Raw genomic sequence first — 20042 nt, forward strand, 5'->3', positions numbered from 1 at the left:
CCAGAAGAGAACAAACACACAAACACCACCAAAAAAAGGGGGAAAAAAATAAGGCAGGAACCTATCAGAGAGACTCTGTATTTTTTCTGTTTATTATATCTTTAAAAATGCCTCATTCTGAATGGCTTTTCCCTTTTCATTCCCATTGACATCTGGGAAAGTTTCACAGCACAGCCTTGGCGAAAGCCCTCTCCCAACCTAAATCTTCAACCCACAGACATGACTCTTTAGTCATATTAACCACTCCCCTCAGACATTTCCAATAAATTGTTGATATCTTTTAAACCCTGCTCTCTGTAACCTCTTAGATTAGCCTTGCCCTTTCCTTTGCACTTAAGTTTAGCAAGTGTCACTAATAGGAATTTAACATTTACCAAAGAATTATTTTAACTATGCATCTAATGGCATTTGGATGGTGTTCTGAGCACCTAAGAGCCTGACTATCAGTTCTATATTCTTAGTTTGCTCTAAGTTGCTTATAAGGCAACATAAAAATGCAAGTTGATAGAAAAGAGCCTTGAAAGCCAGTTCCAGGAGGGATGGCAGTGCCTGCAGTGAGCTGCTTTCCCCACTTGTTTATATTAGCCACAAGTCTGCAATCACTCAGGTAATCAACTTCACCTTCCAACCATTCAGCAAAGGCATCACTTGTACTAGGTCTAATTTATTTTCTTCTGTGTGCAAAAGAAATGCTAAAGGAAAAAAAAATGTAACAGATTTATTAACTGGCAAATTTTATGATTTTGTTTTATACCACCATCAAAACATCTTTGAATTAGGGAGTTCTGTGCTTGTAGGCCACTGATTCAGCTGCCCTGAGAGCAACCATAAGTAATTGATAGCTTGAATGGAAAGCTCTGATGAGGATTTCAAGCAATAAGACCTCAGTGACAGTTTGGCACCCGCAGTGTCTCATCAGAGATCCCAAAGGCTGCATTGGATAGAAGATCAGTTTTAGAGCTGTGTTTCCTCATGTTGGCTGGCATGTAAGGACCAGCCTTCTTGTGTCACTGGATACAGCACTACCTAGGCCAAAGAGCACATTTTCTGCCAGCACTAGGTTGAAGACACTTGATGGGAAGCAGGGACTACATTGGCACATGTGTCTCTGTAAAGATTTGTGTTCCCACTGTCCACAAGGTCCCCGTTCATGAGGAAGTATTGCCAGCTCTTGAGGCAGTCTGTATGATTTCCCTAGTTTAGGCTCTGAAGACTAAACAGAAGTCTTCCTGCTCTTCAAAGAAGGCAGGCTCCTGCGTTTATGCCTGAAACTGACTTGAGATCATTTCTATGGGTCTGGATATGTATCTTGCTTACATCCTGGTCCCACAACCACCCCCTCTTCTCTTCCCTGCACTGTAGTATCCCTGTGAAAGAAAACTCTGTACACAAAAATACAGACAATTATCTACACTCTTACAAAGTCCTCATGTATGGTTCTCAGGACAACGCAGCTATGGAGCAAACCACAGTGCTCAGTTTAACTTGTGCCTTAAAATCTGACAGGACATGTAGGCTCTTGGTACCTCTGATGCTTCATTCACTTCAAGACTGTATCATAAGCTTACAAACTCCCTTTCACTTCTGCTTAGAACAGGCCTGTGAGGCTGACCTGCTCTCCCTCCTTCCCCACAGAAAGCTGTGTGAGCACTTAACTGAACAGGCAGTGTGCAGAGCACCTGGGCACATAAAGAATTGAACCAGTTACTCAAGACTGCTCTTACTGAAGCAGTTAACTACAAGACCATTTCCCCATTCACATGTATGGTATTTGATACCTGGCTCCTAACCAAAAGGTAACTGAAATCATATGGTTAAATCCCCAGGAAATACTTTGAAGATGCCTTCCAAGACAGATATTCTACATTAAAAAAAAAAAAAATTACAAAAAATCTTTAAAAGCAAAAAACCACCTTTGTAATAACACTTTGCACTTTTATAGCACCTTTCATCTGAGGCTATCAAAGCACTCTGGGATACAGATGCTAAGAAATCCATTACAAAAATTATAGATATTCCTAAATTGACTGCAGTCACCTGCCCTAATTTCCATTTCTTTACTGATATGCCCAGACTGTGTCTGCATAGATTGATGCAGTCAGTGGTACAGGCAACAAGATAAATCTACATACAAACATACCCACACTCTCCCCCACAAATACCCTCTCTCTTACATTAAAATGAGTATTTTTCTACAGCACTGTCCACTCTATTGAACTCTGTGAGGGAAAGAGGCAGGCACTTTCATTCCACTGCACTTCATTCAACACTGTTTCTTAATTTTCTTTGAGCAGGTTCCCCTGTATATACACAATATGAACAAACACAGACTCCTTCTGGGTATGAGCCAACAGCTGCAACCCTGAAAAAACAGCTTCTTATATCATTAACTGAGTTTCCATGGTGCCCTGGGGCAGAGATATTGATGCTTGACAGCATTATCACTATAAAGTAACTTTACAACTGTATAATTTAACTCTATGCTTCCAGTAATATTAAGAGCATTTGAAACTGTGGCTGTAAACCTTGACACTTTCACACAGGCTGGGGAGTTGAAAGAAGGTTTTGTTTTCTTTCCTCAAAGACAGCCCAAAACATGGTATTGAGAAATAACCAAATACTGGAGAGATGATGTGCAAGGAGGTCGAACTTAGGAAAATCTGCAGGATCAGAATGAATGCTTCCTTTTGCAGCAGATATAAAGGAGCTCATTTCTAGGAGCTTAGAAAAAGAAGGATGAAGATATAGACCTCTGGAGGTCTTCTCCTGAGTATGTGTTTGGTTTACTTTGAAATCATCTTGGAACAAGCTCTAACTCAAGTTCAGGCATAAGCAACACTGGATAACCTCTGCAGAGCTCCCTGGGCTTTATCAGCACAGCCTGTCATACCTCACTGGCTTTTGCTAGTAATGTTCCCTTTACTGGGTGGGAATGAACATGCAAGGGCTGTAATCTGGCTCATGAGGATCTTCTTTTAAGGATATAACTAAAAGAGCTATTGGAATGCAGACAGGCAGCTGCCAAAAAAAAAAAAAAAAAAAAAGGAGAAAATAAAATGGCCCAAAGTAACTAACTACATTTGCCTTAGAGGACTGTCAGGTCCATGAAGCTCTAAAAGTTATAGATGCTTTTACTGGAATTGTATTCTGCATACAGATTTCTTTTCCTCAGGACAGGCATTTACTGAGATCCAAGTACTCTTTAAAAGGAATCTGGATATAAGCAAATGACTGTTTCTTTCAGGGGATTTAACTTCTTAAGACCCCAGTCAAGCTGCAAGCTGCTATTCTGCTTGAAGTTGAGAATAAGAGTGAGCACAGTGGTCCTAGCTGTGACAAGAGTCCAAGATGTGAGCTCCTCTTACATACCTGAAGGGGCTGTAGTCAATTTAAGCTTCCATTCTATGGCTGTAGCCACATAAACACATTTTTTTAAACATCCATAAAGAGGACTGAGATTTCAGCAGTGCACCTGCACCCTGCTTAAGGCATTCAAAGCCTCCAATTCAACACATGCAGTGGAAAGACCAAGTGGTATCTTTGCAAGTTGGTTCAGCTGTACTGTTTTAAAGGACTGACGTGATTTCTCAGCTGTTTGTAATATGAAAAGACCTACCTTAGGAGAATATTAGACATGTCTGTTTCTTCTGTGGTCTTCAACTATGCCTTCCAAAATGTTTTCTATTTGTTTGGGGTTGTTTTTTAGAAAAGATGTGCCATTAAATTCATTAAATCCAACAGATGAAGTGATATGCCTAGAAAAGCCATACAAAAAAACTGTTCCACAAACCCTCAATCCAGGGTTCCAGTCTCCAGTTCCACTCAAAATTGTTTCATTGAGTCAGGCTATAAATGTAGATAACTAAAGGCTCATATTTGGATGAGGGACTTTCCCACCTGGAGGAAGTTTAGAATTAAGATTAACAATACACAAAAAGCAAGCCATGGACACACTGAAAATGGTGGTGCACACTCATCATGATGATTAGGCTCCCCTACAGCTACCAAGCTAAAATCATACCAGTTCTTGCCCAGTCTGCATCATTTCTGTATATGTACCTCATGGCCAGTCTTTGGAAAAGTAAAACCTTTTCTGCTCTCTTAAGGGCTGCCTGCTGTGCAGCAGGGATTCCAGTTCAAACACTCTAAAAATGAACCCAATAGATTTTGAAACTGTTGATGTGAGACTCCTTTACTGACCACTCTCAGGTCAGGCTGTGACAGCTGCTGATCAGCAGGCTCTAGTGGAAAGCAATTCTGGGTGTGCTATCAGCTATCAGTGCACTCAGAGTCTTACAGTGGGAGATTCATCCTTCCTCCCTGAGTTTTATCCTTTGTTCCCTGCCCAGCTGTGAGGCTGGTGTGTATCTAGAGAGCTCAGCAGTTGAGCTGCTGGTGATGACTGTTACAAAGCATTTGACATGCCTTGTGTCATAAGCCCTGTAAATGACTAGTCAAACATGGTATTTAATGGAAGCACATCAGCTCATTTGAAAGCTGCTTCACCTAATGCTGAGCCAACTGTTGCTGCACTGCTTTTTTAATCAGTTACCACCAAGAGTGTGCACATGTGAGGAGGGTTTTAAACATCTCCCTGTCCACTTCCAGGCAACTAACTGACAAGCCTACAATCCTTATTATGCCTTCAAAATATCTTCCATTCACTGTTACCTACAGCATGTATTATCACAGAGCGTTCTGCAGAGCCAAGCTTAGAGAAGGTAGCCCTAATGTTTCTCAGGCACCAGGTACATATCAGTTAGACACAGACCTACCAGGCACTCTGAAGGAATGTATAACAGGACATTCAGGAAGTTACACCTGATGCAGTCCTTTCTTTGCAGGATGAAAATACAAGAGACACTCCAGCAGTAACCATTGCAGATACAATGCTAACCGAGGCCTGAGATATTCATGCAGTCACATTAACTCTTGTTAGAAGAGGCCAGAAGTTCAGCTCTTGGCAAGATGAGGCTATCCTACCATATATGCCCTCCTGCACAGGCTGATGGAATATCCTTCATTCCAGGATTTCATTTAAATACTGCAGCCTCAGGGGCAACTTTGTTTCTATATAACATACCTGGTATAATCTTCTAAATTCTGAATTCTTGAAGTATTTCAGACATTCAGTCATACTAACTGGAGTAATTTGGAACATATTGTCACATTTAATGACACCTTCCTGTTGGTGTTTGTTTGGGGTTTATTTTGTTTTGTTTTGGTTTGTGTTTTTTTTTTTTTTTCGTTTTTTTGTGGGTTTTGTTTGTTTGTTTTAATATTTTCTTGAAAGAAGTTGCTGTCACACTGGCAGTGTCAGAATTCAAATAACACATATCAGACTGAAAGCCTGTCCCCCATCTTCATGCACGTAAGGCATTCATTTATCTCAATAATTACAAAGCGTGGTTCAGTCACACAAGTGTGAACAATATGTGTAATCTTACCCTCTGTAGAAGTTTATTATAGGCTTACAGTGAGGTTTGTATAGATCACAGAGTTAGCACACAAATCCTAAGGAACATGAAGAAATAAAAAAAACCCCAACCAACCACAACACTGCCACTAATGGCACTAAGTTAATTCACTTAGACAGTGGCGTGAAAGAGGATGGAACTTTGATCTCATTTGCCACAAATGCTGTAACAAAACTATGAGGCAGACTTACATGCCACCAGCCCAAAACAAAGACTATTCACCTACCTCAGTTTCTTCACCTGTCACCAGGAACTATATTAGGCTAAACTAATATTCTTGTGGAACCTGGAGATCCTTGTTTCTTTTGGTCTCCACATGAAGCCAGTACAACTAATTTCTGAATGCAGGGTGTTATTGGCTTTGTGGTTTCTGGTTCAAGGCTATGGGTCCCCTGAATTTGTGTCTCAGTCTGTATTTCTAAATCCAACACCAGAAGCTTTCTACAATTCTAGCCACCCTGATCCAGTTTCTATTACAAATGAAACAAAAAAAAAAAACCAAAAACAAACCAACCCAAAAAAAACCCTCTCAAAACCTAACATCACAGTAGGTTGAATAAAGTCCTAAGAAATGTAGTTGAAGGCAGATTTCCTTCTGAGTTCACGGTTTTTGGGCTCACTATATTTTCTTCATTTACTTGCTTCACTTGCTGCCTGCATGGAGCCAGACAGTTAATAGAAGCACACCTGTCCTTGGAGGCCAATACAAACTGACTGGCTGTGCCTTGGTTCAGGTCCATTAAAAAATCTGAGCATTAATTAATCACTGACTTGCAAATAACCTGGAAGAGCTGTTGAGGCTAAATTGGAATGCTCTGCAATTGTTTTACTTTTGGTCCCAGGCACTTCAGTGATATGAAACTTCTCCCCTGCCAGGGTAGGCTATACATAATGCTGGCCACTCCTGGGTAAGAACAGACCAGCCTAGAGACTGCTTCAAGCAGCTCCATTTCTTCTCTAACTAGGAAACTGCATACATAAGGGAGAGGTGTCAAAAACAGCACTCTGGACAGTCTGTCCATTGAAAAGGAAATAATAAAACATATCAGAGCAAGACACCAGTGGACCACAGTACATGGGCAAAGAGTCTTCCCTGCTTTCTGTCTATCCACCCAGCCAAAACCAGCTTCTCCTTTTTCACTCAACTGAAACTGTAACTGTAGAAATCAAGCTGCTTCTTGAGTTTTCCATACAGCACCATCAAGAAGAATCTCCTGTCATATAGGGACTTTTTGTTGTGCTCTAGTCACTGATGGTCACAGTAAATAACCTGAGAATGCTGCAGCTCTGTCAGCCAAGCCAAGCAAATAGACAAAGTTGTTAGACCCCATAACCTCTGAAATGTGAAGCCAACCAAACAAAAACCCAAAAAAACCCCAAACAAACAAACAAAAAAAACCCCAAAAAATAATCTTTGTGAAAAAGGAAACTAAGCCAGCATGACCTACAAGTCATGAAGAAAAACATTCAAGGGAATCATGATCTCATTTGTATAGGAGCTCTTCCCACCCCTCACTGTAAAAACTCTTCTTGATAAATAAGGAAGACAAACAAACAGTTGTTGGTACAATGAATACTAAGTGGGGAGGAGAATTAAAGGTGAAAGTTAGATAGCAAAATATCAACATAAGAAAATAATTACCTAAACCTAACAATAAGAACAATGTTCTCAGTGGGAAGATAAACTACATGGGTATGTCACAAGAGCTCTTCCTTGAAAATAGTTAACCTTACTGGGCAAAAAAGACCTTGGATTCTATCATGCTTCAAAAAGCCTGATAAGTCACCTTAATATATTCATCCTCTCTCTTCCCCCAGAATTCACTTTTCAGTGGAGAAGCCAAACCAGCAACCTCCAAATGATTCAGAATTACTTTCCCTGCTCCCTGTTTCTCACTTAGTCCCACACAGTGTGCATATATACATGACTGATGAAGAATCATCTCTCGAGAAAAGTTCCCCCTCACTACTCTAAAGCTGTAAGCCTTCCTCAACTTCCAAAAGGCAATGGAGAGATAAATAGGCAACCACAGCCGACCTTTATCCCTCTGCAGTGTTTCTAAACCTATGGAAATTTCAAAAGCTACCAAAACAGAATCATGAAATGAAGTAACACACACAAGCTTGAAGTATGGCTATTTGATCAAGCATGGTGACAAGAAAGAAAAAGAGCAGGCAGAACAGTAAGACCAGATCATAAGACCAGTCAGAACAACTGCACAAATTGTTGATGTGTTGTGATAGCCAGGTGGATAGGAGTTTTTCTGAGGAATGAGACATTCTTTCTATCTAAGCACTCAAAAATGCTAGCAGATTTGGTCATTTCCTTTGCAGAGCTGGCTTCCCATTTTCTTGTCAACTGGTATTAAAGACCTGGCCTTGAGGCAGCTGCAGAATCCAGTGGATCCTGCAGAGCCTTCTGGCTGCAGTTTAAAGGTGAAGAAGTTATTTTAAGTCAGTACCAAAGACACCCCTTCAGCTTGCTATTAAAACAGCAATACAAACACCAGGATAAAGAGGGAAATTAAGAAAGAAACAGAAGCCTGTGGAAGGGAATGGATCACAGGCTCTCCAGGACTAGTTTCTGTAATAGGTGTGTGAGACAATCTCCTACAAGAGGGAAATAGCTTATTTGATCTAATATGCCTTTCTCTTCTTGAATTTCCACAGTATGGAGAATCAATATCAGGGAAATTAAAGCATCAGGAGCAGACTCACATTTCCACTTGTGTGTTCCTATCTCAGCAAACTCTTATTGAGATAGAAGTATTTACCTTAAGTGCCCAGTTCACGTGTGCTGCATGAAGAGGGGGGATTTCAAAAGGATACATGCTTCTTCTGTGTAGGGGACAGCAGAAGTAAGTCCACCCAATATGTAGCTGTAGAATGAGACTTCCAGAGTGTAGCAGTAGGATGTGTCATTCAACAGCCCCCCAAGAAAACGCCGGCCTGTCCCTGCTTTCACAGCATCTCTGTTGAACGATGTGCTGGACTGAAGGAGACAGAGACATGAAGAGAGTTTGTGAGATCAGGGGAAGAAATATGTTAAAATAGAAAACAGTTAAATTCACATTGTCAAATCTCCTTTGCACTGTATGAGATTTCACTAACTTTGGAACACGAGCATGGAGAAACCATTAATTTAAACACAGCTCTGGCACACACACTGTAAGTAATCTCTTGGAGACTTCCAAAAAAACATCAGTCTGAGTTCATTAGTAGCATCAACTTTTCTGCTCCTTTATGGATAGCCTGTCATATGCATGAGTTGAAAGTAAACCTTTCAGACCCTCCATTCTCAGAAATTAAGCTGGACTAGTATTTGGATATTTGGCTCCTCTCTACTGAATTCCTCTGTATCACAACCATTCTCTCCCACCCCTTGCCCTGGACTGTTTTGAGCACAGTAGAATCACAGTGGCATTTAAGTTTTAGTGAAACTTTCTCACCTAAGACATTTGACTGGTTTTTAAATTAGGTAACACACATTTCCACTTCACTGACTTAAATGTTAACTGGGTGTTGCTCTCTGGGTGGAAAAATATACTGCACTGTGTTACAGCATTAACAGCACAATATAAAAGGTAATATTTTCTGCTATTACTGGAGATCTGGTTTTAAGAACCCTATGGACTATGCATTTGAGGGGTGGAGAGAAGGGCTCCAAATATTTCCATAAGCGAGTTTTGCATCTTCTCTGCAGGTGTGATGTCTGAAGACTAAAGCAAAGCTAATCTTATGGTTGATTAAGTCTCAGAGCTTGTTCCTAACCAATTGGATAGAAAAACAGATTCTGATTTCACTTTGGTCATCAGACACCATTTGCAAACCTCATAACCATTAGACTGAATCAATCTGGGTTCAGCACAAGCTAGTGACCACCACAAAATAATATTTAAATAGGCACTTAATAGATCCATCTTTGATCAACTGCATAAAAGGCCTTAAGAGCTCCTGCTTTATGACTTTTACCTTGGCAATGTAACATAAAGGACTCACATAATGTTAGGGGTTGGAAGGCATCTCCAGAGATCATCTAGTCCAACCCATAAGCCAAAGGAGGAACACCTAGGGCGGTCTGCACAGGAATGCTTCCAGGCAGGTTTTGAAAGACTCCAGAGAAGGAGACTCCACAACCTCTCCGGGCTGCCTGTTCCAGTGCTCTGTCACCCTCACTAGAAAGAAGGGTCTCCTTGTGTTGAGGTGGAACCTCCTGTGTTCTAGCTTGCACCCATTGTTCCTTGTCTTATCACTGGGCACAACCAAAAAGACACTGGTACTTTCATCTTGACACCCACCCCTCAGATATTTATAGATGTTGCTAAGATTCCCTCTCAGCCTTCTCCTCTCAAGAATAAAGGACACTTATAATAGTTTCCTGTTCAGTCATTGCAGCCATGGTGAATTCCTCGAGCTATTCAGAGTCCTCCTATTGATCCTTATTGGCTTGTTAGTACCTTTTCTTGCTATCATAATGTTAGTATTTATCAAGTCCCTCTCTTACCAAAACCAAGGAAAATAAATTTTCTTATTTAAAACATTAAATGCAATGATTCAAGATGTTAAACTTCTCCAGACCAAGAACATCAGCTTAATACTGAAATGAGGAACAGTTCTTGATGAATAGTGTATATCAGAAGATATGGAATGGAAATACCTGTGGGTTTATTAATATTCTGGATGTTTTGAAGTCTCTCTCATGTTATAAAAAGAAAGGCTTTCCAGGTTAATTAGAATAAGATGAAATTAGGTTTCTTATTAGCATCATACATTGGAGTTTCCAAAGCAGCTTCTTATCTTTGTGGTAACATAATATTTAGCTTTGTGGTAAATTGTACACAGAATGTATTCTGTTATGTACATATCATACAATTTTCTGCAAATTACATGGCAGACACCTTGAGGATATTCTGAATACTTATGTGACATGGAGGTAAAATGCTCGTAAGGACTGATGGGGAAGTTAATTTGATCTATGGAATAAAACACTTAAGGAGGTTTTACAAGACAGAAAGTTCTCTGAGTTCCTGCCAAAGAACACTTTAAAAGACTACGGAGCTCCAGAAACTGAGGGAAGCTTTGTCTTCAGTTAAAATTCAGAAACATAAAGGAAGGTGATCATGCTCTGGGGATTGCATCAGAAGTCAAGTAAAGATTGATTTCAGTGAAGAGAGCTTCACATTCAAATGAATGCCATGGTGTACTTTCAAAGCATGAAAATATCAGCTGGTGACTAGAGTTGTGCAAAGCCAGCTCCAACAACAAATACATCAGAACGTGGTATTGGGGGTTAGGAGCAGGAGCATCACTCACAAGGGGAATGAGCTAATTCTGTGACTGCATTTGGTACAGGGAAAATGTTGGAGAAGCAGTTCAGGGCAGACACTAGGGACAGAAGTACTCCAGTGATTAGAAGATTCAGTTACTGCTATGGAGTATCTGTGAAGATTATGGAATCTCATCAACTAAATTTAAGAACAAACTGGACAAGTATCTGCAGAGTATATTTCATAACTTTGGGACACAGTTTGGACATGAGGTCCTTTTCAATTCTATTTCTCATGATTTCAATCAGGTTAGGGGAAGGTTGTCAGTTGAATTCCTCATAGATGATTCTTGAGATAAATCTTACATTATATTTTCATCACAATCCTTGTCATGTTAAAGAAGGACCATGCCAAGAAAATTTGCTGATGACACACCATAGAATGAATCATCATTATGGAGGAAGCTTTGAATATCGTACAAAAAACCCCAAACAAACAAATAAACACAAAAACACAACCAAAAAAAGAACCCAAAACCAAAATACCACAACAGTGGGATGAACTTGAGGACCACAGTGATAACAGTCATATGAAACTCAGCTGTACAAGTGTAAGGTCACATACTCAGGGCCTAATAAAAAACAATATCTGCTATGAGCTGAAACCTCATCAGCTGGAAATAGGTGGAGAGAGAGTCAGATATATTACTTTGCTGAAGTGATTTTTGCTTCCTGGCAGAACATAACTCAGCAGTTGGATCCAGTTACTGGCAAAATTATACTTGCCATATTGCAAAAGTGAAGCATAAGTAGTTTAAATAATTTAAAGAAGGTTCTGTGAATAGCAAAAAGAAGAAAACAAAATCTGGACCTTTCCAGACTTTGAATTTTTATTATGCTATTTTGTGGTGTGACACTAATAAAATCTTTGCCAGGATTAAAAAAGGACCTGAACTTTCATTTAGGTGAATAAATGTAGATTGTGGAGATTAAATTGTCTTCACTTTGAAAAAAAAAAAGCTTATGACATGAACAAAATTGATGTTTTGAGTGAAAAATAAGATCTCTGATTTGGCTCAAGAAGGTTGGACTGCAGAAAACAACATAAACCTTTCAAATAGGAACACATGCATGTTTTGAAACTTGGACTTGGCTCTGGAATAAATGTTGCAAGCCAGGATGTGACCTGATGCTTTAAATGAAAAGAAGATAATTAAAAATCTAAGAAAATTCAGCCAATTGAAAAGAAGGGCAACATGTACTTGACTGAGTTCAACCTTGTACTTATTTCAAATCAAGACAAATGGAGTGGAGAAATAGGTAGGAAAAACTGGGAGTTCTTATCAGAACCGAATCTGGCAGCTGGAAATGCTGAAACAAAGGCTATGAAAAGCCATGTATTATGATGGCCAAGAAAGCCCTTTGCATGCACATTTATTTAATCAAACTCTAGTCTGGGGAAAAGGGAGGTGTGGTTAGGGCAAGAACAGAGGTCAATTGTCCACAAAGAGAATCTACTGCCCTACAACCCTTGCAAAGCTGAACTGAAGCCATCATTAAGCAAATGCACTGAGCAGGCACAGCAGGAGAACAGCTAAACAAATATGTATTTCTTCAAGGCTGAATCACATGGGAGTGTCAACAACAGCAACAGCAAAAAGTACAAAGTCTAGAGTGTGGAGGCAAACACCACAGACTTTAAAGTTCTCAGATAGGGATGTTTGTATAAAACCAACAGTGATTTGTTTTTAAAACACACAGATGTATTAAAGCCTCACAGAAGTACTCTGCTACCCAGCTTGTTTTAAAAAATTCAGTGAACAAATAGCTAACTATGGGATTAGGAGGTGCCAAACAACAAGAATCCAGTGTTAGAACACCAGAGCAGGAAGAAATCCACTAGAAAACTACACATGGATATCACATACACACTTGGGAGCCTCAAGATGTGCTGAACCTCTCTCTACAGGCATTAGTGGCAGCTTCCCCATGCCTTCCTACCAGATCATTCCTCCTCTCCATGCTGTGCTGGATACCTTCTGTTTGAGTGGTTTCCCCTTTGGGAATGACAGTGACCAGCCAGGTAACACAAAGACATTTGTAAACCAATTGGATCTCATTCAGAAATTGCAGCAGACAAAGAGATGTGTGGCAGGAAATAAGGGAAGGGAAGGGAAAAAAAAAAAAAAAAAAAAAAAAAAAAAGCATGCAAATTCTTCCTGGAGTGGTGTCAAAGCAGAAAAATATCTTGGCCCTTGGTCAAACCTCTCAATGTGCCAGAACCACTGTCTCGAGGGCAGTCTTCTCTCTTGGCTGCTGAGAACATTCTACCACACAGTTTCTCTCCCGAGTGAATTACACCCTCTGGTATCTATCTTACAAGCTCAGCAGCTTAGGCAGCTCCCATATGGCTGAGGGATACTCTTGGTTTCTCAGCACTGCTCCATCATCCTGCTAACAGCTACTGGAATGAATGCCCTGAGCAGTCCATATTCACAAAGTGAGGGTAGGCAGATTGCTGATTGCCTGGCTCAATCTATGAAGAGTGGCTCCAAAAAGAGGGACAACAGCACATTTCTCATACGTCTGAGACTGGATTTGCCCAAGTCCGCCCTTTGGCATCCTGAAGGACTTGGAATCTAAGTGGTTTTGCTTGGTGGAGCATCCTGAAGGACCTGGAATCTAAGTGGTTTTGCTTGGTGTATGTATGACTTCACAGGGAACTTCTCTTGCCACGTCATCAAAAAAAACCTAAGGTTGAACAAAATGGAAAACTTCAGGCAAAACTGAGTAAAATTGGGTCTGTTTTTCAGTGGAAGAAGAGATGTCAAAGAGTTAAAACCTTAAGCAGGCACAGTGTCCACTGATGGATGGAAGGTTCAGGTTCAGTTCTGCCTTTCACTGATGGCAGGGAAACGGACAAGGTACAAAAAGGTACTTTCACATACAGGACTTGATGGGGAACAAATCTTTGTCATCTTCTGAAGTCATTCAACACATTAGGGAGAAAAACTATCACAAGGTATGATGGCATTACAGACCTTGACAGGCTCTTGGCACGGAAAGCAGGGTATAGACTTATGATCAATTCTAATGTGTTTCTCCAACCCAGCAAGAAAGGAAACAACAAGTTACAAATGACTCAAAGTAATTAGGAAATAAATTGTCAACCAGAGAAAAATGTGGTCACAAGCTTTGACAAATTAAGAAAGATGAATTTCTGATGTAGTAAGGTCTAAGGAAGTCCTGAAATCTAACCAATAGATTTTACCAGCTGTTTACATCTGTTGCAATACAACCAATTGTTACGTGCTTGTGGTAGGAAGTAGCAAACTGCATGTGCATTCAAAAATTTGAGCTCTAGTGTGCACATGAATGTTTCCCAGAAGATCATTTATCCTCACAAATAGACATCTGCATGAAACTCAGAATAAGGAAATCTTTCTATTTGCTGATAGGTGATGTAGGTCCAGGAACTGTTTTACAAAAGGATCTTCAACTCTGTGCTCATGAGAATCAGACAATTATGTTAAAAAACTTTCCTGGAGGAGAGCAGAGACATAAAGACTGAAAGAATTTGTAATTTTGTAATTAGAAAATGGCTTCATATTATAATACATAGTTAGAAATATTCTGGGCCACCTTATGCAATTTCCATCTGGGAAATAAGCTGTACTTGAAAACAGAGGTTAACTACCCCTAAAAAAAAAAAAACCTACCTCACCTTCAAACCAGAAAAAACTGCCCACATTAACTTATTCTGTAGTTGAGCAATAAGCATTTCACCTGCTGGGGTAAGCTGGGACTGTGCATAAAAATTGCTTCATGTTCTCCACCTATCAGCACCAGCAAAGGCCAAACGTAATCAGGACTCAATTACAACCTCACTAGAATTATCTGATAATGCTGCTCTTATAGCTGAAGAGCAAGATTTTTACCTAACCAGGTCTGACCTCTCCTAGTCCACAACTCACTGCCCTTGTGCAGAAAAAAAATGGTGATTGAAAAGTTAGTAGATAGCGCTCTAGAAAAATAAAGGAAAGTCATCCTTGTCATTAAGGAAGAAGAGATGTGCCATTGGGAAATGGACTGGAGCCCAGACAATGTCAAATCCATCTCAGGGAAGAGTTTTACAGTATCAGCTATAATTCACTCTCATTTTCCAGAATGCTTAATTGAAGTCTGCAAAAGTTAGAAAGAGCAAAGAAAGTGTGACTCTTCTGTTTGCCTGTCCACAGGGTGCTATAAAAGGGGTACAACTGGCATCTACCTTTACTCATATGGATAGAGCTAATTACTGCTGTGGTGTACCCAGCTTTCACCTTGCCATTCTTGCAGCTGGTAGCCCATCAAGCCATCTTACAAGCAAAACTTATCTCTGTATTTCTCTGGAATCACTGAGGAAAGTACTCACTTCAAAAGCTAACTTAGCTGTCTCCTCACACCCACTTCTCATCAGCTCCATTAACTCTCTTAATAGACTGGAAAGCATTTTTTTGCGACATTATCAACTCCATGCCAGCTGGGTCTGCAGACTTAGAAATTGTGGCATTTGGGAGGCTGCTATCAGGCAGCCTTCATCCAACTTATTTTACAAAGAAGCTGCAGCCAACATCTGAAATGTAGCTGGAATTATTTTAAAATAAATACATATTAAAAAAAAAAAAAGAAGAAAATCCCAGAGGCAGAAAGCTGACCTGAAGGAGATAGCAGGTGAGGAGAATGGTTTCTGTGAGCAGAGAAGCGATGAAATGAGAACAGAGCTCAAAATGACTCCTTGATTTATCTCACTTTTCATCTTTTCCATGTTTCTGATGCACAGGAGGAAAACATATTTAATCTCAAAATCATTTGTGACTTCTGAAATTCGGCAAAAGGAGATTTTGAAAAGTTCAGGATCACTTCAAAGAGGGATTCCATTACTTTGAGTGTTTCCAGACTCCTTAGGGACAGCCAGATTGGACTAATGCTCCTGCCGAAAGGACTCGCTCACTCTCACTGCTGGCTCTACAGTTGACAGCAATTTGCATCCTAACTCCTGTGCCTGATAAGAACACTGAAATGGGCAGCAAACTTTGGGTTTAACCAGGGAATAGTCTTTGTACCTGAGATTGTCATCACTCTGCTTTTTCTTTTCTTTTCCTTTTCTTTTCCTTTCCTTTTCTTTCCTTTTCTTTCCTTTTCTTTTCTTTTCTTTTCTTTTCTTTTCTTTTCTTTTCTTTTCTTTTCTTTTCTTTTCTTTTCCTTTCTTTTCCTTTCTTTTCCTTTCTTTTCCTTTCTTTTCCTTTCTTTTCCTTTCTTTTCCTTTCTTTTCCTTTCCTTTCCTTTCCTTTCCTTTCCTTTCCTTTCCTTTCCTTTCCTTTCCTTTCCTTTCCTTTCCTTTCCTTTCCTTTCCTTTTCTTTTCTTTTCTTTTCTTTCTCCTGCTCAGTAGAAGGCAGACAGCAATCAACCTTTCTTAAAGGCAGCATCACATTGTAGGAGTACCACAATAACCCAGCCTGCCTAGCACCACATTTTCAGGCTTTAAAGTGAAATTCTCCCCAGAGAAAAAACAGTTTAAAGGTACTTTTGTCACTATATACACATCTGCTCCCTGAGGGGCTTCATTATCTCTCTAATGTATAGTGAAGGAATACCAGATATTTCCCTCTCCTCATCCCTCTCAAATGTCTTTCAGTCATGCCTGCTTAAACTTGCAGATAAAAAACATATTTGTATGGTCATTAGCAGAAAGGTTGGAAGGAGGGAGATTTATCAGCTCTTAGTTTATGCTTAAAAAAAGCCACAAACAAACAACCCCCCCCAAAAAAAAAAAAAATACCAAATGAGTTCCATTTTTGGAAACTGTGTTTAGAAAAGCAACAGGGTTTCATGCTTCCAGGTTTCAGATACTCACCTGTGAGAACTACAATAGCTACACTTTTCAGTTCTCATTAGTATCCATGCTCTGCTCTCTACAGTGCTCTGTTATACAGTTCTAGGATTGATGGAAGTCTCTGAAACCTGATGACTGTCTCTGCACCTTGTACCAGTTACACTGGCAGCACTGGTGAAGGCATTTGTCCTGTGTTTCACATTTCCCAGAATTCATCTTAGAATCAGAATCATAGAATCAGTCAGGGTTGGAAGGGACCACAAGGATCATCTAGTTCCAACCCCCCTGCCATGGGCAGGGACACCTCACACTGGATGAGACTTCCCAGACACTGAACTGGTTTTACTCACAACTCCCACCTTCCTGAGCACCACAGCACTGAAGATGCTCATTGAGCTCATTGGCTTCACCATAGTAGTTAATGAATCTGGAATACAAATTGAAACAGCTGCTTTTCTGAGAGAGCATCTTAACACTCCCAGCCAGACAAAGCAGGGTGGTGATGGCTTTGCCAGAGACCTTCACAAAGTCATTCAAGGGCTCCCCTACAGAGTTGAGCAGCCCTTCACAATCCACTGAGAAACAGCAAGAGAAGGATGCAGATTTCACCCCATCCTCTAAGCAAACCTTGGTTGGATCTCCTCTTACAAAAGATTCTGACAACCCAAGCATACATATTTGCATGTGACACACAGGCTGTATTTCCTCCCTGAACACATGTCCCTCAGGTCAGCGCAGCTCCTTCTGTAGTAAGTCTTCTTTTCCCAGTCACCAGAAGCACACTTAGCCACACAGGACAATGTCACCTACTCAACCATTAACATATGCACAAACCCATCACCCATAAACAGAGAGTTAGTCTGGAACTTCTCTCCCTTTAAAGAGCCAGTCCAAGCCATTACCAATGATACACACAAATAGGGATCTGCAAATACTTCAGGATGACAATGAAGAAAGGATACTCCTTTTATAGCAGCCTCTGATTTTCAGAACACATCCTTCCTCAAACATGCCAAAGCTGGCTTTTCCTGGTCTCAGCTCAGTGGAATGATCACATTGTTAGAAAATAACTTGTGTGTCTGGAGTTCTCAGTTTCCCTATTTGTCAGTAAAAATTGAGATGTTTCCTCAAAATATACAATCAAATAGCCTCTAGCAATAGCCTGCAATTCTTCTCTGTACAATAGTTTTGTAAGTATGTGTGTGGTCTCTTGGGAGTGCTTTCATAATCGTTTGTACAAATGGGAGAAATCTAGGACGACGAGAAACAGAAAGGGAAATACCATCATGCATGTGGTTGCTTTGAATAGTCTGTAGAAAAAGTGGTTTGCTCTGTGGCAAAGAGATGTTCTGCTCATTTGTAGGTCTAAATCAGGAGATTACAGCCCTTCCTACAGAGGAGTAGTATGCTGTACACTGCTCCCAAAGCAACCCAGTACGGTCCATTGCTCAAACTCCTTCTGGGCTCTCTCACTGATTTGGAATAGTTCTCTGAACCAGATGTGTATTCTACCTATGTCAAAATACCACACAGTTCAACAGGTCATACCCAGAAAGAGATCCTGGGAGAGGGGTGGATGTCCAGTTCTTAACCAACTTCCTACCTCTCCTTCACAGCACAGTTCGTCCCAGCTGAGTGAAATTTGAAGTGCTCTGCAAGAGAGGTAGCTTGTGTTTGAATGTAAAGGAGCTCCTTTCATTTGTACTACTCTGGGAGGCTGTCACCTACTCCCAGCTTGTTGACATTAACTAAGAGTAATGATGGTCTTTGAAAATACACCATAAAATTGCTATGAAAACTTGGTTTTCTTCTGTCGGTATCTAAAACTTCTACCTGTGTGGGGACAGAGAAATGACTGTCAACACTTATATTCACAAACAACCCAAGAAGAAGGTACTGAGAGAAAATCCATTTACTCAAACACTTTTCCCCCCCTCCTCCTTTTCCTTTTCTTTGCAATACAAATTAATTCAACCCTCTGTATAAAAAGAGAGGTGGACTGGTTCAGCATCATGTAATGAAGCAGTTTCATTTAGCTGTGACTCTCCAGAGGGCAGAGTTCTTGTGAGACCAAAACCTATAATGCTCAGAAGCAAAGGCTTGACTCTCTATTCCCTGTGCCAGCAGAAACAGGTTTCCTCTCTCCCCAGCCTGTGGGAAAAATAAATAAATAACTGAGCTTATGGAGCAACACGTCCAAGAAGCAGTGAGCAGAAATGCATCCCAGAGGGGTGCTAAAGCACATAATAGCTGTATTTGTCTTCCTGCAAATGCCCTGGTACAAGATAACAAAAAAGAAGGTGGGATCATTTGTTCTCAGGTTTTAAGAGATTTCTGAGTAGATCTGTTAAGCTTGCATGATGTTAAGAAAACCTGCCCGAATGCAACAGCTTTTGGCTTGCTGTAACAAGAGTCTTTTCTGCCATAACAGCAGAGAGGCACACAAGAGATGGTGGTGCAAGTGGGTATGGATTTCTCTTGGTGGTGAATTCTAGATCTCAGCAACTTGCTAACTGCTCCCCCTTCCCTTTCCTAACACAGACTGGTTCTTCTTTAGTTTGAAACAAATTATTGGGATTTGCTCATTCAGTGTCTGTGAGCTGTTATTACTGTCTCAGGCACCTGTGGCAGTGCTTCCTTCAGACATAGCTGAAAACACACAAGAGATCAGTAATAGGAATCCAGCCAGGATAAGTGGTAACAGCCCAACGAGGATGCCACAGGTAGATGGAAGCAATACATCCTGCTTAAGAAAGCTTGGTTTGATGAGGTAGGTGTTGCAGGAGTAATAAACCTTAAGTATGTGGATACAAGGAAAACAATAGAAAATATAGATAGAATAAAATCTTTTCCTCAGTTCCTCAATTTCAAATACCCAGGTCAAAAAGCACAAAACAAACCAACCAAAAAACCCCCAAACAAACAAACCCCAACCCAACCCAAACAAACCCAACAAAAGTACTAGAGCAAATTATTTCACATCTGAATGTTTTCATATAGCTGAGACAATAGTATTTTCAAAAATATAGCTTAGTACACAGTGTTAAGGCACTGAGGTTTACAATGTATTGTTCAGAGACCTCACTGTTGAGTGCATAGTGTGGTATAAAACCTAGGGAACTGCTAAAAAAGAAATGAGACTGGCACTTTGGAAGCTTGGGGTTTATTCTCCAATCTCCTCAAGCAAGTCACTTCCCTCTCACTCTCTTTTGAAAACTCTTGGGGTTGTGGACTTTCTCAGTAGTTACACAGTGCCCAGCATAATGGGATCCCAAGTTTTTATCAGGATCTCTGTCTAATCATGGCATACAAAGGACAACAAACAGTATTTCTAAGGAAGGTGCTCTGCTGGGATGCTGAACACAAGAAAATGAAATGAGAACTCAAAGGTATGCCAAGTACTATGAGTTCACAGTCCAAAGA

General features: G+C 40.4%; 1 protein-coding gene across 1 annotated transcript in view; it reads right to left on the bottom strand.

Moving 5' to 3' along the window:
* AGBL4 (AGBL carboxypeptidase 4) overlaps positions 1-20042 on the bottom strand; it is a gene marked incomplete at its 5' end in the record, with an annotated part of 965543 nt that overhangs the window by 69332 nt on the left and 876169 nt on the right. Inside the window, one exon of the mRNA XM_054384552.1 lies at positions 8307-8469. Coding sequence (XP_054240527.1) covers positions 8307-8469 — 163 coding nt within the window. The remainder of the gene's footprint in view (positions 1-8306; positions 8470-20042) is intronic.

The sequence above is a fragment of the Indicator indicator genome, chromosome 10 (assembly GCF_027791375.1).
Source record: "Indicator indicator isolate 239-I01 chromosome 10, UM_Iind_1.1, whole genome shotgun sequence".
Lineage (NCBI taxonomy): Eukaryota > Metazoa > Chordata > Aves > Piciformes > Indicatoridae > Indicator > Indicator indicator.